Raw genomic sequence first — 25,149 nt, 5'->3', positions numbered from 1 at the left:
TAGCTGTGCCGCGTAACCACCGCATTACCGGCTAGAAAAGCCGCGGAAATGGAAGCAGCTGACAACTCGGAGCGGTGCAACTGGAGAGCGAATAATTGCTGGAATTTAATGTATTCCACTTGAGTTAAAAGCTAACGCGTTCGTTTAGTTTTGCCTTCCAAAATAACACAAGTGGATTGCAATAAAGCTGCAACGAGGTTGAAGAAGCTGTCTAATTACTGCAAATTAATATTAACGAAAAAGGGTTTGCAACAACCGCTCCCGTCCTCAAGTGTCCAGCCGGCTAGCACAGAGAACCAGCTTCATCCATGTCATACAATAAAAGAGGCTACGACTATTATCTGAAGCGGAAGCCACGATGTGGGGAATCTCATGGATCACAGCAATGGACCGTTTTCCCTAAGCGTACAACCGCATCTCTGTCATCACTACAGTCAGCCATTACACTAGATTCCAGCAAATAGACAAAGCCGCCACCCCCTCCAAAAAAAGCTGACTGCGCTTAACTCGCTTGCTAACCGACTGAAGCAAACAGGCGAATAAACAAACCGTGACATAACTGGACGAGCGTGGCCGCCTGTTTTAAATGTTTTGCTATTGTTTCGCTGATATTCTCAATTTGCAGGCGCCATGACAGCTCGTTTCGAAAAGGGCTAACCGTGCTAGCCGAAGCTAGCCAGCTTACCATTGAAGCCAAGCCAAACTGCTACATTTAACGTTAGCACGGGAGGCTAGCTTGCTAACTAGCTAGCTAGCAGCTCCCCTCTTGCTAAAATGGAAGGTCGGCCCGAACAACTGTACTTGCAAACACCCCGCGTCCCGGCTTATATCCCCGGGTTGACAATAGCATGAAAGACCGCTACTCTCCGGTTACCTGTTGAACGTCCTCTCGGTGGTTAAATGGAAGAAATGCCCGTATTCATTCCGTAAAGCGGAGGATTTCATTCAAGTCGAATCAAAAGCTTGCGGGAAACTCAAACTCTCCGGCCAACCAGCGCGAAAAATACTCACTTCCGATTGGTCGGGAGCTGAGAGAGGATCCAACCGGTCCTTTCAAAAAACCAACCGTAGGAAGTAGCTGACCCCGGTGTCCCCCCGACTCTTTTCACACCATTTCAACACTTTCTGCACAATTAGTATTATATTTTCAATTACTCATCGCAGCATACAAACACCATCTGCCTCCACTTGCATCCTAACACAGTTTAGTAATGGAATTAACGCGTCTTCTATTTATTTAACATTTAATTGCAAACTAACTGAATTCCCCTTAAAACATATTAACATGATAATATTAAAAAAAAAATGCAATAAAAATTAAAAATTAAATACAATATTAAAAATATAACACCATCAACAGTTTGTCGTGGTTTAGAGCCTTTATTTCTCCACTTAACAAAGTTAGAAAGCCCCTCAAAATAATCATTAATCAAGGCTTATGTTATTATAGATTATATTATTTGACCCTAATGCTTATGAGCTTTGATCTATAATGGAATGCAAGTAAGTGGCAGGAAGAAATACAGTCTATGACTACCTTGCAGTCAGTAAAGTTGAAGTTATATTTTGTTTTTGAGTTGTTTTTATTTTCCTCTCAGCTAATTTTTATATTTTGACCATTTAAAATGATTCATAAACGCTATACGATAAACTAATACCTTGTTGAAACAACAACAACGTGTTCAGGGAAGAGCACAGGCCTCAGTGCTTCTTTCTCCATTGCTAGATGTTGTACAGTAAATTCAAGCACGAGCCTGCAGTACCAACGGTGGACGCTGAGAGGCGCAGTGATGAAATACCACTAATACCAACATCCGGCAAAAGTCAAAATAAAATAAAAACATCATACCCTAATACCTCATGGAGCACCAAGGTAATAAATGACTTGATCGTGGAAGTCTTTAATTTAGATGACATATTAATTCAAGCCAAATAATAAAAATAACAAGTGAGTTGGCTCATTCAGTTGTTTTATTACAATAATCTAATATTTAGACATAAGAACAGCTCTTGAGTTTTTAAATGTTCAGCATTTTAGGAGAAATATTAAGAGAAAGGACGGGTTAAAATTCAACAAATACTAGAGCTAATGTTTGGTTCACGCCGAAGGAACACAAAATCACTGTGCAACACAACACTGAAACACTTAAGAAAAATATCAAACCTGTGCATTTACATGGTCTTTAGAATTTAATTGCTATCTGATTTGAGACTTTAGATATAATGATATAATTTCCTCTCTCTGTGGAGTGCATCTTTTAGGATGAAACTGCTTCTTGTTTTCTGAGAGGATGCTCTGAGAAGCAGTTCCCCCTCTAAATAATTTTTTTAAAATATGCCCTGTAAATAAAGATTAAGATTCATATTCATATTATTGTCATTGCCCGGTGAATACACTGGAATTCATACCTGAAATGGTGCTTCAGCACAAAAAGAAAAAGAAAAATACACATTCCTCAAAAGCTCATGCATAAACAACACAAACATAATAGAATAATTTTAAAGACAGTGTGTTAAACATGTTAACTAAACAATATTGCACAGGTTGAAGTAATATGGCTCAGGTTAGATAATATTGCACATGTTTTACAATACACAGCTAGAGGTAATGGTATACAGTATAGCCAAGGCTTTACTGGTGTAAACACAGCTTCATATTTTATGCCTCTTTAACATTACTGACATCGCATTAAATAACTAGATTTGTGAATGTGAAGAGGTCAAATTCCTCCGAGCCAATTTAGAAAAAAATAAGCTTTTATTTTGTAAACACACCGGAAGTTCCACCTCCACCGTCAATGCGCTTTAACAAGCTAACCGCTTGACGTCACTGGGGAGTCCGGCCCGGTTAGCTGTCATCCGTGTACCAGGGAAGGAAGGGCATGACATGGAGCTGAACTTTCCGTTGTGCAGTTATATATATGCGTCGTAGCTTCTTGAAATCCTTCGAGGATCCTGGTATTTATATGTACCTCGTTGTACCGCCCCTTTCGTTTCGACATCTTGAACGCGCAGTAGCTAGCTAGCCGGCCAGCTAGCCAGCCTGTAACTTCCAGTAACTGTTAAAAGGTAGCGACTCCAGACTGTCAGCATGGCGTTAATCCTGTTTACGAGGTCCCGGGCACCTTTAATGAAAACGTCCCGCTCGTTAAAACACGAATTCCGAAAAGGCAAAGGTAAGGCTTCTTATGTTTGTCTGTTACTGCCTAAATTCAATGTTTGTCTTGTGAGTGGAGGTGAAATGAAGCTAACAATTAGCTTAGTCATATTAGCATCTAGAAGAGTCGCGTCTTTACAGAGGCAGGTGGTCCCGGGTTGGCCCTGTTTGGGTTTACAGTACAGGAAGACTCAAGGTGACAGCAGATAGCAGGGCATCACATTTAAAAGCATTTATAAGAGCTGTTATGTTAATGAGGGAAAAAAAGGGAGTAAACATAAGAAATGATTCAGGTTATCTGAGGACACATGAGGACCCACATACGGGGTTCACTTCAAAACATTCATCATCCATAAGCGATTCTTGAAGGAAAACAGTTGGGTGGAAACATAAGTGAAGCTATGTTTTGGCTCAGATTTAACTTGGTTGGATCAAATGTCTCGTTTGACGTCAATGATGGAGAGCAGTTTGTCTTCCACAGGAGCCTCCAAATACTGAGCCACAGGAGCTGTAATTTTGCAAATGAAAAACCCTGTAGGGATTTTGTTTGTTCTTTTCTGAACTATAGCAGCTGACATCTTGACTTCCCTCTTGGAAGACGTGTTACATTTTTAATTGTTGATCAATAAATAAAGGTATAAAACCATGTGCAAAAACTTTAAATTAAAGCGTGACTGCTTACCAGACATCTACAGTTTAAGGATACGACACAGACACTTTAATAATAATCAGCATAAATATTAAGGTGATCCGTCTCTCTGCGCTATAGACTGTTTAACTCCTAGTTATACCGCTTAAACCACGGCGTTCAGTGCATGGCATTGAAGACATTTGGAAGGTTACATTGCAGAATAAATATTTTATACGTGCAGTTATGTTGATGTGTTTCCTCTACGCATTGAGGCTGGTCTTATAAATAGATGCAGGGGTCATAATGGGGATTTGCCCGTCTGTCTGTCTCTACTGACTGAGACTGTGTTCTTGGCGTTTGGCCCAGATTATCAGACAAATTGCAGGGCTTCCATGAAGAAAGGTCAGTACCTTTTACAACTCCACTGCCGACAGGCTGAGCTGCATTTTCTTATTTGTGCTAACAGGAGTGGTGTAGCATGCCGCGAGTGTATAATCCAAGAAGTTGATCATTAATATCCTTTTGTGTGTCTTTGCACGTGGTAATCTACCACCTATGAATAAATTAAGATAAAAACAAAGAATACTTCAGCTCAACATTTTCAGTAAAAGTGACCAGAAGCTGCTCCTTGAGTTTCCCATCCTGCTTTGACAGCTGAACATTGCCCCGTACGCACGCCTTTCAAAGTGGATGTCTAACCGTCGTTGAAAAAAGCTGTAAGGTCAGAAGCAGTAAAGATTAGAGCATTATCTAACACTGTGTCAATGCAGTACAGGAGAAAGAGTTCCAAATGTGATAAGGTGACGGACGGTACACTTGCACCCGGTGTAGCTACACTGTTAGGGACTTCTGAGGGGACGTCATCAACTAAATATGCAGCTGCGTATTTATTTATCATTTTGCGCGGTCCATCCAGCAGAGCCCTCGGACATTTAAACCCCTTCTCTGAGTCTCTGTATAGAGTGTTCACTGAAAGGAAATGACCCAGAAACGTCATGTTTTATGGCAACTGTGCAAGACACTGAGACTGCCTTGAGATCAGAGGGCCAAGCAATCCAGAATGAGCTGCAGTCTGGTAGCTTACCTTATATACACTCACCTGACAGTTTGTTAGGCACCAAATCCTCCTTCTTGACTTTTCTAATGTTCAGTTTATGTTGGTAATTCATCCGTGTGGTCATTTTTTGGATGATGTAGTTTGTGTTGCTGTTAAAACTGAATCCGCTGGACGCTCAAGTGTTTCTGTTATTTATCCTAGCCCACTGGCTAAAACGGGGTTGTCAAAATAATAGCAACATGCGTCGGTACAACAACATTTAAATATCTGAGACAAAATATAACAAGTGAACTGTCTTGTCAACGTCTGCTCACTTGCCCGAGGCTGCTGTTTGGTGATATACGACTCGGAACAGGGCTCTAGGATGTGTTGCTAGACTTTACAGCCAGACAGCTGCAGGCTGTGGGTCACACATGAGTTAGTCGGTGCAGGTAAAGGTCGTGAAGACAGGTGCCAGTGTATGTATATGACCTTTAATGTGTAACGCTTTACAAATGCAAATGTTTTATGACTTATATTTCGATATGGCTGCATCGAAGTTGTGAGAATGTGTCACACGCGAATCACACACAAATGTCTAAATCCCACGACGTCCTGAGGTCATACTAATCTCTGTGTGTTTTATTTTCATTGTTAGGGAGCAAAATGGTTTTACTTTTGCTTGAATGAGGTTATGACTGAAAAGATTCTCAGTCTCTCAGGTTAGGGTATATTCAAAAGAGCTGAAACAAAGGCAGCTGGATTCTTGGTATGACTGGTCGGGGGGTTTTGGGGTGTTGTCCACCTGAAACTCACAAGACTAAGGTCCATTAACAACCCAATCAATACTCATCTGCAATTGGAGGAAGCTGTTTAGATTAAGCTGGGTGGTGTCCTGTGTCTTTCCCACAATTACTCATACTCTAATGAGGTTGAATTAGATTTTTATGTGCTACAGGGGCTTTGCAGAAATCTTTCACTACATAAGCACAAAAACAAAACTGAAACAAATATCCAACAAGTGAAAGATTTTGTATTGCCGTCACATTATACTCAAGATTTAAAACATTGACCACAGCTGCTTGCTTGTATGATCAGTTGGAACTATTTTATTGTATTTACAGTGTGTAATTTGTTATGCAAAAGTGTTCAATTAAAATTAGGAAGTTGATGTGAAATCAAAACAATAGGAACTGAGGGGCAAAACCACAGAGGAACCACTGTAGCAGAACATAACTGTCTATGTATAGCTCCGTCAAATGGTATAGGGTTGAGTGATCTACACTAGTATTTCCAGGGTTTTCTCTCTGTGCTACAGTAAATCCACACTCGGCCACAAAGGTGACACTGTTCCAGTAAACTCCGTGTCCTCCCGACCACAAGCCCCAGCCCGTCATGTTTTTTTTAACCAGGCCTTACTGGATTCAGTCCAGCCGGCCATGTGAGAGTCAGAGGACGGGCGGAGCCAAACCCCCCATGCTCCGATGGGATTGGCTAAAAATGTCTCACCATCCCGCCCTCGACTTGCACTTCACTGTATAGTTCGAAACCCCCACCGCGGGCCTCACGGAGGGTGTAAATATCCTAGGCCACCAAGAGAGATCAGTGCAACGATAAGAGCTGAGGAATAGTGCCACTTCAGTGTATTGGCAGAGGGATTTAGAGACAAAATATGCAACACTTGAGCTTTTAATACAGTAATAAATAGAAGAAAACCCTTTATGAAATAGCAAACCACAAGAGAGTATATTTTTTTATTACAAGAGGTGTATTTTCTGTGACTCTTTAAGCATTTGTGGAATTCAGAGCATTTTGAGGGCTTTTCATGCTCATTAGATACACTAGGTGAAATTAATGCATTCTAATAAAGCAGTCCTTCTCTAAGTCTATGTATCATGAAGGTTATGGTATTCAGCATTCCCTTTTATGCAGCCATAACATTAAAAGCACTGACAGGAGAAGTAAATAACATTTAAACCATCTTGTGACAATTCAGTGTTCTGCTGGGAAGCTTTTTGGACCTGGCATTCATTCATGTGCATGTTACTTAGACATGTAGCACCCACCTAGACCAGACCAGGCACCCCCACCCCATAGCAATGACACTCCTTGATGGCAGCAACCATCCCCAGCAGGATGCAGCCTGACACAGCACAAGATGTTGACCTGGCCTCCAGATTCACTAGACATCCTGTTGCCAGACACCACAGGACACCCTCAGAAGGCCCATGTCCATTCTCTGATGAGTCACAACTGTTTTTTTGTACTGGAGGTACAAGGGAGACCTACACAATATTAGGAAGGTGGTCATAATGTTATGTCTGATCGGTGTATATTCTGGTATTGCATAACTAGTTAAAAGCACTGCGTGTTCTCTTGCAGATGCCTTAGGATTAGTAAAGTCAGCAACAAAGCTGCATGAATGCATCAGACCAAGCCGAGTCTTGTAATGTGTGATTTTTCTCATCGGCAGCAGTTTTAAATCCCCTAAAATCTCAGAATATCCATTATCTGTGTGTGTGTGTGTGTGTGTTCGTCTGCGTCCTTGGCCTGTCTACCGAATGGCTTACTTTAAGAACACAGGTGCTCATGTTGTTTTTTTTTCCTTTCAGGGAAACTTCAGGATGGTGCCTGTTTCAACTGCACAACTCTCAGACTCTCCAGTCAGAAGTAAGTCAGCATATTTGTTAGTTGTTCTGAAATGAAGTAATTTATTCTAAAATACTCAAAGACTTGATATGAACTTTGTATCCTCCTCATCCTCAGACTTGATGGGCTCCGACTCGGCAGCTTGGCCCAGGTCTCTTCATTCGGCCCTTCCCTCCCTTTGTCAGATGACTACGTGGGTCCCTGTCAGACCTCAGACACACAGAGGCTCTACTGTGCTTTCGCCTTGGGCGCCTCCTCCTCCTCAACGTACCCTGCGATCACAACAGGCCCCCAGTGGACGACCGCACGGCCACAGGACATCCCGGGCGTCAGGTGGATACACACCTCGAGGAGGAGATTCGACGACTCGAAGGTGGAGAAGTCCCTGCGTTCGTTAAAGGACAAGAAAAAGACGCTGGAGGAAGGGGGGCCCGTGTACAGCCCGACGCTGGACGCCGAACCCGTCAGAAAGACGATCCGACAGCGGGTTATAGACGAAATCAAGCACTACTACCACGGCTTCAGGCTGCTGTGGATTGATACCACTATTGCCGGGAGAATGCTGTGGAGGGTGTTGAACGGAAATCCTCTGTCTCGTCGCGAGAGGAGACAGGTGAGCATGGAAGCAAATATAGATATGAAACATTCTAAATACCTTTTAGGTGATGTCTTAATACATGCTCTGCTTGTAATGCACTTTCACGCAACTGCAGCCAGACCGTACATTTTTGCATCCACAGTGTTTTGTTGTTGTGTGCAACTCTATTAGAGCAGTAGGTTCTCTTTTGTTTTTATTAATGGACTTAAACTGAGCTCTGTAAGAATAAATGTATTTATTGTTATATAGTTATATAGTAAGATAACAGTCTGCTGTTTTCTGGTGTCAGGACGTCCATGAATATCGGTGGACCTAGTTTTCACAACAACATGATCATCTAGAATGAATAAACTGTAGACCAGAGCATGATTCAGGAGAGGCCAGCTCCCTACGTCCGTTTGTGGCTCTCTTCCTAGCCTCCCAGCTAACAGTAGCTCTTCCGGTCTTCCTGGTCATCTGCTGGTAGTTCTCTAAAGTCAGTTTGGTGTGTCCAGAGCTTTTTCTAATAGGGGTCATGTAACGCAGAGTGACTATGAGAATTAAAATGAATGCATAAGCGTAATGTACAGTATGTAGCCATCAAGTGCATTTAATGATCATGTTACTGCATCATGATGTTATAACACAAGTAGGCCTGAGTTAGTCTGCTTATGTCAGCTAGCTAATAAGGCTATCATTAGCTTAATCAACTATTTATAGTTGATTAAATCTGCAACAGAAAGGTTAGATTTGTTTGTCCACCTCTCTCTGAAGTCTGCCCAGTGTAAATATTCTCCCTGATCTATTAGCAGCAGGCGTTAAAACACGTGTCCGAAACAGATTTGCACTGCAAAGTGACAATGTTATGAGTTCAGCATCCTCTGTGTCCAGTGGAAAGGGAAGCCACTTTTCCCCACAGGTTTCACAGGAAATAAAACTGCAGGAGTTCAGAGATCATAGACAACAGAGGGACGACTCAAGCCTGACAGCTCAGACGTCTTGTTCCATAATGTTTAATCCATATCCTCTCAAGCCTTAATGAGATCAATTACAGAAATTGGCCGCACGCTGAGTGTTTATTCACCAGGCGCTCATCAGCTTGCGCTGCTTGATTAAAGCTCTTTAGGAAGAGGCTTTATGTGTTGCAGCTGTTGATCATGAAACTCCCAATTTAACGCTGCTGTAGCTGCGTGACTACACCTTTACAAAAATCATCATAATGAGACGGATAATTCGAACCAAACACTTCTGTAGAAACAAATAATAATTCATTATTTTAACCTCCATCTTGTGCAGCTTATTCTGAATTTACTGCGGGCTGTTGTCTGATTATGAGCGAGTCTGTCTGGACTTGGGCCCAGCTCCGACTGTAGTAATCTGATGAGGGCGCTGGCTCAAAGGTGTCATTTCAGGAAAGGTGTACGGGTCGGCTTAGGTCACACTTAACTGTTGCATAAAACTGTACTGTCCTGTATTACTGAGAAAATGTGGTGACGTGTTTGGCAAGTTGCTCTTCTTACGGCTTCTGCTGCCCTTGCATGGTAATCCCTTCATATAACTTTGTTTGAACACAATACAAAATTTGTATTTTTTGCAATATTTATAAGGATCCGAAACCTGAGCATTGAGTATTTCCTTCCGTACGCACTTGTTTTATCTTGTGAAGTAATGTAATATGATCACACTGGAACATTTTAGCTGTAGATCCATGTTAGCATCTTTATCATGTATGCAACTTTAAACTTCCACAGAAAGGATGAAATCAGGATCTTATTATTTTATATAAAAGTGCAAAGGAGAAGCCTGCAGGAATGTAAAGGAATGCACACGAGTTACGCTTGCAGAACTCATGTGCACAGGTGCCTTTCTTTAGCGTTTCTCCGATTTACAATGTGTAGTTTCACAATTCACACTGACACACGTTGCCTGATGCAATGCTGCCTCTCAAACTGTAAAAGCATGCATGATACGACCTGCCTTACAAAACTGCCATGAAGAGCTCAAAGTCCCTGCCCCCCCCCCCCCCCCTTTTTTTTCTCACTCGCTCCCGTAAAGTCAGATCTAGATCTATAGATGTGTAATGTTGACGGATAACATTTACTTTGCTCCGTGTGAGTCTGTTAAAAGAAACGGGGGAGAGGAAGCCTCACCCTTGTGCTAATGGCTGCAGGTTTAGAGCCGACGATGACCATTAAACAAAAACCACGACCCCATCTGCACCTTTTCAAATGCAGCGGGCTCCCTTCGGAGTAAATGTCCCGAACCCATCTACACCCAGCCATTCATCTAACCTGGACTGGCTTTGCCTCCTTAATCTCCTCCTTTCATATTCACTTACAATACTCAGGCCTCTGTTTAAGGCTCCTTCCATTTTAATCTTTCACCCCCCCTCTCCTCCCCTCTTTGATGTGGAACTCTGGGAGATGATATACATGTCAATGGGCCTGCAGACAAAGGCCTTTTCACTCAGGGCTGGCCTAAATCCTTCACCCTACTGGCCCACTGACATGCAGGTGGAAAGGGCGGAGAAAGAAGGACTCATGGTTTTGGCCTTCTCCCCTCTGGACTGGTTCTGTAGATGGCTGACTGGGATTGTGTCCCAGGACGACGGGTCAGTAAGCCACAGTTGGACAGCTGTACAATGAAGCAGAGCGGCGTTGGCTTGGTGCTTTTTTACACCGAGGATTGTTCAGGTCTGTGCTAAACAACCGTGCTTCCTGTTGCATCAAGTGGACTTCTTCTTTCTTTTATTTTTAGAGACTTGTGAGGCAGAATGTTCACTTTGGTTCGTTCTCCGTGCAAATACTGTGCCCGTGGGAATGTATGGGCACAGGGTTTAAAGTGCTGACTGCTAGAACTGTTATTAGAAGGACTGAGCAGGCTGATTGTGGCAAGAGACAAAGGAAGACGAGGTAAACATGTTCACTGTGTGTTTGCCTGCTCCCTCCACTGCTGCTCTCTGCTGGAGGCATGCACAAACTACAGCCTGGTGCAACTTGTAGGTTCTTGCAGGCCCTACATGTTTTAAAAGCAGGGCACGGGTTTAGATGGCAGCTAGTGTTTATTGAAGATATCCAAAAAAAAGGCAGCTGGACTCATTTAACAACTTCGGGTTGTCATGAGATCCTAATCATGCAGGTTTCAGGTGGGCAGCAACTGCAGATGTTTCTGTTTAAACCCCAACTCCCCACAAATCTTTTATAACTGAAGAAGCTACTTGGATGAAACATCTTCAAGAAACTCTACAAGTCTAGTTGCCCTTGTTTCAGGTTATTTTTTTTGGATATACTAAAGCCTGGATGACTGAGAACCTTCACGGTCAAGTTCACACCGTCTGTTTTCTTCTCCAGTTTCTCAGAACATGTGCGGACGTCTTCAGGCTTCTTCCCTTCCTGGTGTTCATCATCGTCCCCTTCATGGAGTTCCTGCTTCCTGTGGCTTTGAAGCTCTTCCCCAACATGCTGCCGTCCACCTTTGAGACCCAGTCAAAGAAGGTAATGGAGGCATTTTATTCATTTTGTTAAATGTGATCCCGATTTCAGTTTCAGTTTTAGACACAGTAGCACAGTTAGGACGGCGGAAAACATTATTTTACAGGTTATTTTCTTGATGAACGTGCTAATCGCTTCGTCTAAAAGAAAAGAGGAAGTAGGTGGAAAATGTCCGATATCATTTTCTTGGAAACTAAATGTAATTTCTTATTTGTTTGTGTTGTCTTCAGGAGGAGAGGTTGAAAAAGGAGCTGCGTGTCAAACTGGAGATGGCCAAGTTCTTACAGGACACCATCGAGGAGATCGCTCTGAGGAACAAGGTTGACCAGGGCACCGTGACGGAGGAGTTCTCCACCTTCTTCCAAAAGGTTGGTGTCAGTGATCAATGTGCAGTCTTAGAATATCAATGAGGTAACATGTGAGGACGTTTTATTTTAAACACCGCTGCATTTTTATCATGAAAATCTCCAAAATAGTTTGAAGTGATTTGCAAGTCATGGCTCGTTCCTCTCTGCAGATCCGGGACTCTGGCGAGCGTCCCAGCAACGAGCAGATCATTAAGTTCTCCAAGCTGTTTGAGGATGAGCTCACCCTGGACAACCTGACGCGACCTCAGCTGGTGGCTCTGTGTCGTCTCCTGGAGCTCCAGTCCATCGGGACCAACAACTTCCTTCGCTTCCAGCTCATCATGAAGCTGAGGGCCATCCGTGCAGATGACAAGGTACAAACGTTCACCGGTGATACTTTACATTGATAGGCAGCAGCGTGCTGATCATAAGAAGCTTTACGTGACCTGTGTGCTCTGTTTATTCAGCTGATAGCAGAGGAAGGAGTGGAGAGCCTGAATGTGAATGAAGTGCAGGGGGCGTGTCGAGTCAGAGGGATGAGATCTCTCGGAGTCACGGAAGAACGACTGAGAGAGCAGCTCAGCCAGGTAAAAGCAAAAAGCCATTTTTAAACTCAAAAGATAATCGATGTAGATTATGTGTTTGCCGTTACATCTGTTGTGTCACGCTTGACCGTTGCAGTGGTTGGAGCTGCATCTGAACCAGCAGATCCCCACCTCTCTGCTGCTTCTGTCCCGAGCCATGTACCTCCCCGACACCCTGTCTCCCGCCGACCAGCTGAAAACTACACTGCAGACTCTTCCTGAAATGGTGGTATGTTAACACGACCTTTTATATTTTATTTACACATGAAAAACAACAAAATATTTAGCTTCTTCTTTGCACTTGAACATGCAGCCAGTATATATGTTACACTCTGCATATTAGGACGTTTTGTCTTTACGGGAATAGCCGACTATGTTCTCCCTCTCCAGACCAAAGAGGCCCAGTTAATGGTGGCGGAGATGGAGCTCTCCAAGGTGGACAACAAGACCAAACTGGAGACGACGCTGCAGGAGGAGGCGGCGATACGTCAGGACAACAAGGACCGGGAGATGGAGAGGTTGGCGGACGCTGCAGAGAAGGCAGCCAGGGTAATAATTGTTTTAGACTGAGAAACACATCATTAAAGAATCAGATCTAATGAGCTGCCAGTTTTGGTACACATGTCTCTACGCCAGATACTGTTCTGGCCAGTCATTTCATGTTCATGCATTAATGACAGCATTAACAAGAAACATGTTGCTGTAGCTGGAATTACTGCAGGAAAAAAAAACCCAAAAACAAATGGCTTTATGATGGAAAGATCTACACTCTAGATCTCACAGCAGTAGTAGCTAGGATGCACTGTGCTGCGGCTGAGACCATTCTAGCCAGCTGGTCCATTTTACTTTATTATAGGGTTTGTCTGAGCTCTTAGATAGATAGAGATAGATATAACATAGATTTTTATGTTTTATGACTTCTGGTCAGGTTTTGGAACGATTCACTCGAACGACGATTTACATAAAAATACTAAAAACACATTAAAGGAAACCGTTTCCATGAGACTCGTGAGTTTGATGTTCTACTTTTAGCCCTGTTGTTTTTGATGCTTGATCAGTCGCACACCCACTGTCATCCTCAGGAAGGCGAGTTGGAGCTTGAAGCGGAGAGGGTGAAGCTCAGCGAGGCAGAGCCGGCGTCGGCTAAGGCTGAGAAGGCAGCTCATTCAGAGATACTGAAGGATACAGCACCGGTCATAGAGGGGATCAAGGTAGATTATAAAAATCTGTCTGTACACAACATGTTTGCTCTACTTTCACACATTAAAACTAAAAGATCCATTTTTTCCTGTAGGTTTTCTTATTAACACTCTAAACATTCGCCAGCAAATAACGTTGTTTGTTTGGTCACAGCTTCTGTTTCTTATTTACTGATTCATTTCATTCTGTGCCACGCAGTTTGAACAGTGGCAGACGTTTCTGCGCTTCCAGGTTAGGTTTCGTGATGCTTCAAATGTCCCTAATGTACCCCTCATACCACTTCATCCCTGCACGTATGGTATCTGGCCCTTCTCTGAGCAGACCCAGATGTGGGCTCAACAGCGCTTGCATGCGATTCTGGCATTTCTTTTCGACATTTCAATGGGGGGGGAACATAATTAAAAATTACAGGAAATTAGCCCCAAATGCGTGGGGATTGTGGGAATGAAGGGATGGATGCTGACATCAGCCAGCAAACACTCGCGTTTGGAAAATGAAGCAAGGGCAAACCGCAAAATGCTCATATTCTGCTCTGTGTGGATGAAAAACAGACAAACTAAATTACAGCAAAGAGCCGGTTTAATCATAGACTTGAATCTAATTATATTTCTGACTATTTAAGACACAAATACATTTTTATTTTTTGTAGAATAAAACAAATTGTAGAGTATTCCCTCACTTATTATGGAAAACCCCTCTCATCAGGGTGCAGACTGTGTTAAAGAAATGCTAAATGTGATCTGCAAATTCTGTTGGGCCCACGTCTATTTGGACTTTTCCTTCTCTTTCCCTTGTCGATCCTTCAGGCAGTGACAGTCACTGAACGTTTCCTTCCCCAACTAACAAACCTCTGTAGCTCCACAGAGTTCCTTCCATCATGTGGTAATGTGGGGAGTGTCCCAGTATCCTATCTAGCCTCCCTCTTTTAGCAATTTTGTTTATTTACCTCTTAAGTGGGTTTAAATTAAATGCACATGTGGTGCTTGCTAAGTGAAGACATCTACTATTTAATGTAACTGGATTGTTGTGAGTTGTCGGTTTTAAAGGGGAATTGTAATAAACGTTTTCATCCTGGTATTATTTATATTATTTCTGGCATTTAGACACAAATTCCTTTAACTTTTAATTTAATGTTTCAGGGTGAGGAGATCACCAAAGAAGAGATCGACATGCTGAGTGACGCCTGCTCCAAGCTGAAGGAGCAGAAGAAACTGCTGACGCTGGAGAAAGAGGAGCTGGAAGAGCTGAAGGATGACGTCCAAGAATACAACGAGGTGCCGTGTTTCTTTCAAGCTTTATTAACGTTAGAATACAGGTAGGCTTTTAAGCTTTAACGGGGCATTTGTGCGATGGTTGTGTGTGTTTTTTTTTTGTTTTCCAGGATCTGGAGGAGATAAAGAAGGAGCTTTCTAAGACGGGCCAGGAGAAGGCCTTAGAGGAGTCGAAGGCCAGCAAGCGCCTCTCTAAGAGAGTGAACCGCATGATCGGACGCATCGACAAGATCATCCTGGAGCTGGAGAAGGACAAGGTCATCCTGGACGGACAGGTGGACAGCGGAGTGAGCCCACCTGTTGGGTAAGAGCTAAGAGATTGTTTTATTTTTTACCATAACGTGCAAACGGAGTGTGAAGAGTTTCATTTCAAAATGCGCCAAACTACTACAAAATCTACTGCTGAAAATTTTACGACAACCTAATTTCGTATGTACCCTGAAAGCCAGGTTGATCTTGCCCCGTCCACAAAATACAGGCATCATATAGAATATCTCAAAGTGTAGAAATAGGCTCACTCTCTGTCTTTCTGAAGGTGAGATTAGAAGATTAATATTCCTTTTCGTGCCAGGTTAATTTTGATCAGTCTTCTTAGCGTAAAGCCACCTAGACTGGCTCTGTCCATAGTTCAAAATTACAATAACTGCTATCACATTAGTCTCACAACTGTATTCACCAAATTGCTGAACTTGAAGAAGATAACTTCGTTGCCTCTCATGGTTTGTACCATTTCATTCAGCAGTAGTTTTTGTGTCTGTGACGAAGCTTTTGAATATGAACGATGCAAAGGCAACTTTTTGATGGACTGTCATTGTTAGAGCTATTTTTTTTTTTTAATTTCTCTTGTCAAGAAAACCATGGTAAATTATTTAAACAAATGCCACTTCAGATGATTTGATGGTGGTGATCATTAAGATCAAGTTGTCTACTTCGTGGCTACTGTAAACAGCACAGGCCAGGCTTGTGCCAAACAGAAGTTGCGTTAACTGTCAGAGGCTACGCTTACATGGACAATATTACTTCAACCCGATAAATCATCCTGGTCTCAAGCTATCTGTTTCCATGGACACTAAGTAAAATAATGTAATGTGATGTATGTGACACATGCACCGATTTGCCACAACATTAAAACCACTGACAGGAGAAGTAAATAACATTGACCATCTTGTGATAGTTCAGTGTTCTGCTGGGAAACTTCTGGACCTGGCATTCATTGGTGTGGATGTTACTTAGACATGTAGCACCCACCTAGACCAGACTACACACCCCGACCCCATAGCAATGACACTCCTTGATGGCAGCAGCTATCCCCATCAGCAAAACACACAAAAACCCTTTACGAACAACTAAAAAAAAACATGAAGAACAGCACAAGGTGTTGACCTGGCCTCCAAATTCACTAGATCCCAAACTGATCAAGTATCTGTGGGATGATCCACAGAGGACCCTCCCCTCAAAAGCCCCCCCCACTAACAACATTTGGTTGCCAGACACCACAGGACACCCTCAGAAAGCCCATGTCCATTCTCTGATGAGTCACAACTGTTTTGGAGGAATAAGGTGGACAACTAGACAATATTAGGATATTAGGTCATAATGTTATGCTTGATCGGTGTAGAACTTTTAGACAAACTTGTCAAGTGGGACTCACAAAACATGGATTTATTCAACCATGGTTACGAATAACTTATATTTACACCACCCCTTCTCAATGTCATTGTAGATTCCTTCTCATCAGGTCTCTCTGTTCTCAATGAGGCCTTTTTAGTCTGATTATCAGTGGAATACTAGAGTCCATGGAAACGTAACCAGTGATTAAACAGCTGTCATCATGTGCATCAAGATAAATCTTCCACCTACTGATACTGGGCACCAGAAGTTGAACACAGTGACAGAATGAAAACTTATCTTGTCTCAAAAATGTTGTCTCTGCATCACTTACTTCAGCTCTCCCATCTTGTGCAACTGTGCATCCATCAACGATCATCATAGAGTCTGTCAAAATCACCTCTTCATCGTCTTCATCATCATTCCTTTCATTGTAAAATGGTGGTGGAGATGAAATAAGGAACAAAAGGTGCCCCCCAGAAAAAAATAATCAAATGTTTTGATGTAGTTTGCAGCTGTGAAATCAAATCCCGTCCCTAATCAGTTTGAAACTTTACAGATTATTCTTTACTAAATCTGGCGATGCCACAAGGTAAGCTAAACAGTGGTAAACCGCCATCTGCTCGCTTGTCTAGTGCTTAACATTGCATCGTGGTTGTTGGAGGTTGTAGCTGTGCCGTAATGGATCAACCATTCCTTTCACCTTACCCTTCCATCTCTGCTCCTTTCATCAAAGTGCTGCAGACTGGTTGCTGTGCTCTGAATTGACCCAATGAATGTTGTCTCTTAATGAATTAAACATCCCACACTGCCTGATTTGAAAGCTTTACAATGATTCTGAAATTTAAGAAATTTACAGTGTGTAAGAGATGATAATACTTCTAACAATGCACACATCTAAGACCATTTTATTCTTAATTTTTGTGCAAATAGCCTAAAAAAATCTGTTAAAACCAAGTGTGCTGCTGTTTAATTAACCTGTTTTACCAAATTTAAGATACTGTGGACACAAATTAAAACAAACAAACAAAAGGAAAAAATCAATTTGATCTGCTCTGGGAACCTTGAATGCAGCACGCATACCTCGGACCTCTCCACCGCATTTTACGCCACACAAAATCTGGTAACCGTTTCCTGTATGCAGTCTGTTCTACACCCTCAGGGAGAACCTGATCAGCATCGACGAGCTCATCAACATCATGCGGCAGATCCAGAGCATTCCCGAGGACAAGCTGCAGCGCATCGCCGAGGCTCTCGACGACAACAAGGACGGGAAGATCGACATCGACGACGTCATCAAGGTGCGTGCAACTCCTCTGGGATAAACACGCAGGAATGCTTATGGTGTTATTTCTATTGTGCATTATTTGTAAAGATTAGATTTTTAAGTTGGGGTTCAAGAGAAGGTATATTCTCACTAATACCAAGTATATTGCAAAGTATAAATCCTTCTTTAATTGTATTTATCTTGGACAGGAAAAAAAACAGGACAGGCCGGAAGGAAAACACCTCTTTGTGTTCAATATTTCACCTTTTATCTTAAGAATGGATTATGTATGTTGGAGTTTTTTGTAAAATTTTAGTCTCTGCATCAACTGCTAGGGGTTGTACAGACTAGTTAGTTTGTCGACATCACTGCTGTGCCGTGACACTTTAAGCATAACATCGACTATAACAACATGGCCGCCTTCTAGAAGACAGGTGAGGAGCCTAGTGGGTCGCTGCAGCAAACTAGCGGCGGTTCATCAAGTCTTTCACTAAAGATGAAGCCCATACTACCGTGACATGTCAGTCCTGAAATACAACTAAAGTACTACTGCAATGCATCTGAAAAGGCTAATGCTAATGCTAGCAGAGGAACGGTCTTCTGGACAGCATAACTTCACCAAACGGAGGCTGCAGTACAGGCAACTATTAGCTGCAGTACATGGAGAAGGCTTCAGAGAAATAACACGCTGTGGAGTACTATTAAATGCTATTGATGGTGCTGAGTTGCTGCTTGTTTTTATACAGGCTATACATATCTGCAGCTCACAGTATGTAGCACATGAGCTGTCTGTTCTCAGCATATGTATTCAGGTCAAGAATAAAGATTTCATTACTTTCTACTTTGTTTTTATTAGTGACGTCATCAGAGACTAGACAACGTCAACTTTCATCACAGAACAGTCGACTTTAAAAAAAAAAATAAAAAATAAACAAAAAAATCTGAACTCGTGCAACCCCTAGTAACTAGATGTTGCAGCGAGGCAGACCACAACAACTGGAACTGCCTCTGATCCTTTACATTCAGGGAAATGTCTTCTGTCTCTTCATGTCAAACTGATTGAGGGATTAGGAGTCAGCCGAAACATGCACGTGTTTACCCTGTTAACCTGTTAACGCATTGCTTATGTCTTTTAAATTGAGTTCAACAGCGTAATCTTAATACCTAACGTACGATTTAACCTTCCTTTTTGAGACTAGATTTAATTCCATGGTTGTTTTTAACGGTACATACTGCTGCATTGCTGAATCTCTGAGCGAATTCCCTCTCATCTCATTTCCAGGTGGTGGAACTGATCGACAAGGAGGACATCGACATCTCCACCACGCAGGTGACCGACATCATGGTGATGCTGCAGAAGGAGGAGAAGCTGGTGGAGAAGGAGAAGGCCAAAGAGAAGGCTGAGAAGGAGCAGGCTGCGACACTCAACAGCTAACTCCTCATTGTCCTCATAGAACAGGACACAGAGCACTGGTTAAAATGACCGCTGAGATGTTTGTGGCTGGTCAGAGAAAACTGATACGCTCCAAGTCGAGGGAGAAGTTCAAGGTAACGGCTACCTTCTCTAAAACGTCATTTCAACGTAAAGAATCATGAAAAATCAAAAAAAACAAGGCTTGTTGCCTCTAAAATGCACAAAATAAGAAAAAAAGAAACTTAAATCATGTTAGTTTTCTGGACTGACCATGTACTACATGTGGATATTTGATTTTGTGTAATTTTACTGAATTATTTATTGATGCAGGGAACACAGTGACATGTTCTTCCAGCGCAAACGTTGGTAAAGTAGATCAGAGAAGAAAAAAAAAAAATATGTTTGGGAAATATAACGGGAGATATATTGTTTAAAAGCTTGAGGGTGAACCAGTCTTGCCTTTCATTTCATTCATGTCACATCTCAGAGAAATGAGACCTCATTTCTGGACTTTGCACAGTAAACATCATCGTCATTACCGTCATTCCACTTTAGTTTTCTTTTTTGTCTTACATGTGTTGTTATTATTTTATTTTTTTCTGAGTTGTACTCGGATAGGAAGCTCATTGCTGGATATAAGATGTTTAAATGGTGGCTGCAATCAAAGAAATCCTGAGGCGCAACATAAAAATCAAGAAATGTCTAATTGGTGCCCTAAAATAAATCTTTTTAGGCTCGTCATTCCTTCTGCAACAGAGGGAAGTGTTTGTCAAAATAGCCAAGGATTAAAGCATTGTTTATTTTCTTTGTGTGCTCATTAGCTAATAAGAAGAATCCCCATTTTAGTGGCCCTCTTCATAAATTCACTCTAGGCCCCTTTGTGAAATGCCAAAGTTGCATTGTGGCACATTTAACTAAACAGATTGTGGTCATTCCTGCACAAGCCAGCGAATACACATGAAGAGTGGAGAGAAGCTAAACAGGCCAGCAGTCAAATATTTGCCAGTTGTTGCTAGAGAGTCGTATTTTGTACTAGTTGGTGTTCATTTATGTGGAGGTTGTCCGGTCAGAGATGTTAATATTTTGTCGTACAATAATCTTTTAGTACAAAAGTGGCCTTGTCAAGACACGGATAATATGGTTCATATAGTGTTGCATATTTATTTTTAAGTATCTTAAAGAGATACCAGAGCTCTGGTAGTCTTTTCATTTGGGCTGAAGGCGTTTAGATGAACGTATCTGTCGGATCAGGTAGTTCGATTTTCAGGCACATACAAAGTCTCTCTTGTTTTTTGGTTTTTTTTTTGCACCGTAGCCATGAATGTGTGCAGATTCATCAGGATGAGGTGATGATTTAAATCGATCCTGCTTCCTGTTCACGTGTTGTACTGTGTTCACACCGCAAGCAGCACCACAGTCGTATTTTCACACATTATTATTTAGATTTCTTTTAATCTCATAATCAAATAATCAAATAATCAAATAATCTTGGGAAGAAATGCCCATTACAAGAGCTCACCCACTATCTTTGGGTTTAATTTCAAATAGACCATTTAAAATCTCAAATGTTCAGCTAAATAAATAATGTATATATCTTTATATAATAAGTATTTCATTTTCTGTCTGAGCAATCAAAAGTTAAAGCGCTATAAATATTAATTGTCAATGCCAGAATCTGCTGTAAAAAAAAAAAAATCTGATAATTAAATCTGATTGAGTGATATGAAAAAAAAAATAATAAAAAAAACCCAAAATAAATCAGATTCTTGACCACTGACGACCGGTTTCTTGACCGCCACACGTCAGCGCTGTTTATCGCGTTGCTGCTTGCCGAGTGACGCAGTAAAAGCGTTGAGCCGCCTTCATCTGATGAGTGTTTGTACCCGTTGCCGACAGCAACTAGAGAAGAGCCCGGGCTGCAAACCGGGATGACGGAGTGGAACTGGAGATAATGCCGAGTGGGCCGATGCTCCGTTTAATCCGTTCCCGGAATCCGCTGTCGCCTGTGATTAAGAGCCGCTTCGTCTTCCGTCAAGGCCTGACGTGGGCGAGGGCTCTGCTTCGGCTGGGACCAGTCAGGCTGATGGGCGCGGGGTAAACACTCGGCCCATACATGGGCCAAAGCCAGCTCCGGTGGAGGGTTGTGTTTAGGTTAGAGACGCTCCGGCGGGACATGGCATGCTCTCCGTCGCATAAATCAGCAGCCAGTGTAAACACGCACGAGGAACGCTGTGACAACTTCCCGATCACACTCTGCAGGAGAGAGTGGTGTTCGCGTCGTGTGCATTAGCTGGAGTGCCACCGTATTCTAGGCACGGAGGGGGTCAAAGGTCAGATACTTGAGTGTAAGGCTGATGGAGATCAATAGTCAGTGTTTTAGTGTAGATTTCAAAAGGTGTGAAAAGGACATGACTTGAATTTAGAGGACACTGCAGGGTCGTCTGGCGCAAAAGTTTGATTTGACGATTGGAGTCTGACGTTGTTGACCAGTCGGCTACGTCAGAAAATGTGTTAGTCAGGTTATATTTTTGCAAGAAAGCCGAAGATTCACGCCAGCTCCAGCTTCACAGATGAATTGAGGGTATTTTGTAAAACTGTAATCGGGCATTTTTCTTTATTTTTTTGACCTTTTTTTCTTATAAATTGAATTATACATCAAGGAAAGAATCAAAAGATGAATTAAAAATGACAGTTTGGCCTTTCGTTTTCCGTCGGGACACAAAAAAATTGTTCCCTAATCATGACTAATGCTATCGATTATTGTCATTGCCGATAAATCTGGTTAACTCGATAAATATTCTGCCAAAACCTTTGTTTTGTTCAGCCTATTGTTAAAATATTCAGCTTAAAATGATATAAAACAGAGAGAATCAGCAAATAAACATTAAACACACACTAAAAGAAGCTGAAACCAGCATTTTTTAACCACTTCAAGCTTTTTGGATTAGATTGCGTGCATTCTCACACATTTTGTATTACTGCAGGCCTTTAATTTCATCTCACGCACCGATACTCTACGTCCATCGTGAGCCGTAAATTTCAGCCGTCGTATTTCCCCCTCATGTATCAGGACGTGATATATGGAAACCCGTCAAAGCTTCAAATGCATACAGGAGAGCAAGTCCCGGGAATGAGAAAATTAAATTTAGATACGAGGAGCGTGATGTGAATACACCTGCCACATTCTACTGAACATAAAGCGTCTAAAAACAAATAAGTGTTTGCTGATATCTCCGAAACACAGACGCGTTGTATTACTGGAACGCCACGAAGATTTCTGCAGCCGTGCGTCGTATTAGCTGCGCGTACGTCCTCGAGTTTGTGGCTCACCAGTGTTGCAGTGTCTTTGCTGAAGCTGCTGTCTTTAAAATAAATAACAATAAGTCTACATAAGCAGGGGAGAGAAGTGGAGATAGAGCTGGCGGAAAAAAGCTTTTGACAGTGACGTTTTTCATCAAGTCTGATTTGTTCCTTTTTGGCGTTTTAAGCGTTAGAGAAGAAGAAGAAGAAGGCTCATTTTAGCTCACGGTCATCAACTTTGACAGCTCGCTGCTGCAGAGTATTGCCACTGTGTAAATGCACTATTCATTTATTATTATTATTATTATTCTTTTGATACATTAGTTGTGTGCTAAGTGATGGACTCGGGGTGTGAACGTTCAGTCTGACGTGGCTCGTGCTGCGAGCCACGATACAAACCGTCCCCTTAACGTCCCCCGTGGCGTCGTTGAATGTCTCGTGCTAGAAGAACAAATATTTGCAGCAATAAGTCGTGTTTGCATCGTGTACCTTTTATTTTAATAATGCTCATCTCACGCTCTGAGGTGGAAGAAGTCGGTTCGGAAAATGTTTCCATGCTATCGGCAAGAAACAGACTGAGGAGAAGTTGTGGATTTTGATTATTTGGGGCTTGGTGTGCTTACTGCTGATTATTGTATAGGCTTATTCTGAATGTGATGTGATGTACCCACTTTATTTTTTGCACCAGCCTATTTTATCACTTGACGGATGTAGAAAATATAGCAGCCTGGCAACACTCCTCTGGGATTTCAAAATTTGCAAATAAGTACCTGCAGCAGACCTTTGCAGGAGCATAATCAGTTCCCAAGGGAGTGTTTCCAGACCAGCTTTCTGCCATGAAAGCAAATTGTGGGCGGGGAAAGTTTGGTCTGACTGCCAGGCTGCAGAAACGGATGAGTTTTCTCTTTTACTTGACGTAAGGAGTATTTGGAGAGAGAGAGAAAGGCAGCTGAAAACGGGATCAGCAGTGTGGGCTCGTTTTGTTTCTGCAGGGAAAAAGTTTAGACTTTTCTCGGGTTCACGGAGAAATTCTTTTGCGGAAATGAAAAGTCATTCAGACGTAAGTGCATTTTAAATAGGAATGCAGCCACCAGCATTTTAAACGAACGTAAAATGATTCTTCTAAAGGTGTGTTCAGGAAAAAAGCGAAAGCACAGGCGTTAGCTGTAAGCTAGGCAGCCACAGAGCCAGCAACCGTTGTCCCTGGGAGTATTTTAGTGTTTGCATTCGGCTAAGGCTACACTTATTTCCCATCTACTCTACTTGTCTCAGATTCACAAAAACCTCCCACCTAAACTTTCCACTCAGATTTCCTGATGGTTTGCATCTTTCCGTCTACGCCGTCTCCTTTGGCTCCATCCTGAACACACAGCCAGGAGAAAACTTCAATTTAGAGATGTCTAAAAGCAATCGGCGCAAATTATGTCAAACCCTAAATAAAAGTTTTAAACGTCCTCTAGAAATACAAAAACAAAATCGAAAGCAGTTTGAAAGGCGACTGTTGCAGTAATGATATATATATTTTACCTGATTACCTCATGGAAATATATTAAAAACAAATATTAGTGACTCACAAATGGTCTACTGATTTATTTTTTTTCTTCTTGGGGGGAAATAATTTGTATGTTATTTATTTATTTATTTAATCAGGTTTTTTGAATTATGACTTTTTTTTTATTTTAACCCCGTTGTGGAGATGTGACATCTTTGAGGACATGAAACGACCGCGTACTAGATCTGACTTTAGTTGAACTTGAATAAATGTAAATGACAAGAATCGCTTATTCTTTTTAACTCGGATTATATATACACCGACAAACTGAATCATGAATAAAATCTGAATTATTCCTTTTTTTTTTGTTTGCTTTTGTCATTTTCTGTTTCACATCACAGCCTCTTTTTTTATTTATTTATTTATTTAGAGCTTTTTTTCCTTTTTTTTCCCATCCCATCTCAAACCCCTCATTCCTGAACCCTTACTAGCCTCGCCACACTCGGTGCCACTCCCCACACAGCCTCCATCTTCCGCCGCTGGAACGCAACCAGACTTATGTTTTCTCCAGTGACAGTTTTAGAGTCTGTGTGTAAAGCAGTTATTTTAACAAGAGACGACGGCGGCCATGAAAGTAGGAAACATGCTCATAAAACACACGATCTGCACGAGAGATATAAATGATATGGATGGATGTTTCATGGGTGCTTTGTCCAGAAATAACTGTTAATATCTGGCGTTATCTTGCAGCTTTAAAAGTATAAAATCAATCCTTAAAATTTGGCTGATTTTCTCATTTAAACCTTCACTGACGAAGGTCTACAAACAAGTATCTGAACCTCACTTTGCTCCCGTTTCCATCCTTCATCACGTCCCTGCAGAGAATCAAAAGATGTTTACCCCTCAGTCAGTTCAGCAGGTAGTCTGTGTCAGGACTGTCAGCTGACGGTGACGGCGTTTCAGGCCCTGCTGCCTCCGAGCAAAAGATTCACACTGATCTCTGAGCCGTCTGCTACAGGGAGGTCCTGCAGTGTTCATGATGATGATGAGGTGTTGATTACAGGGGGAAGAAAACACGCCTCGGAGGGTTCTGAGTGGTGGCATCAAAAACACAAAGTGAGCATG

General features: G+C 42.1%; 1 protein-coding gene across 2 annotated transcripts; it reads left to right on the top strand.

Annotated features, from left to right (window-relative positions):
• Nucleotides 1-2,703: 2,703 nt before the first annotated feature.
• letm1 (leucine zipper-EF-hand containing transmembrane protein 1) lies at nucleotides 2,704-24,384 on the top strand. Of its 2 annotated transcripts, none has more exons than XM_084569202.1 (14): nucleotides 2,704-3,176; nucleotides 7,437-7,494; nucleotides 7,591-8,086; nucleotides 11,401-11,544; nucleotides 11,772-11,909; nucleotides 12,059-12,262; nucleotides 12,356-12,475; nucleotides 12,570-12,701; nucleotides 12,863-13,021; nucleotides 13,555-13,683; nucleotides 14,812-14,946; nucleotides 15,054-15,247; nucleotides 17,714-17,852; nucleotides 19,101-24,384. In XM_084569202.1, the coding sequence occupies exons 1-14, from the start codon at nucleotides 3,092-3,094 to the stop codon at nucleotides 19,251-19,253; spliced, it is 2,286 nt and encodes a 761-aa protein (XP_084425328.1). In that variant the 5' UTR covers nucleotides 2,704-3,091; the 3' UTR covers nucleotides 19,254-24,384. The 2 variants fall into 2 exon arrangements, with proteins under 2 accessions (XP_084425328.1, XP_084425327.1); XM_084569201.1 differs by having other exon boundaries at nucleotides 17,696-17,852.
• Nucleotides 24,385-25,149: the final 765 nt, after the last annotated feature.

Source organism: Chelon labrosus (assembly GCF_963514085.1).
Source record: "Chelon labrosus genome assembly, chromosome: 20".
NCBI classification, from domain to species: Eukaryota; Metazoa; Chordata; class Actinopteri; order Mugiliformes; family Mugilidae; genus Chelon; species Chelon labrosus.
Note: the sequence above shows the minus strand (reverse complement) of the source record. Positions and strands in the feature narration are given on the sequence as shown.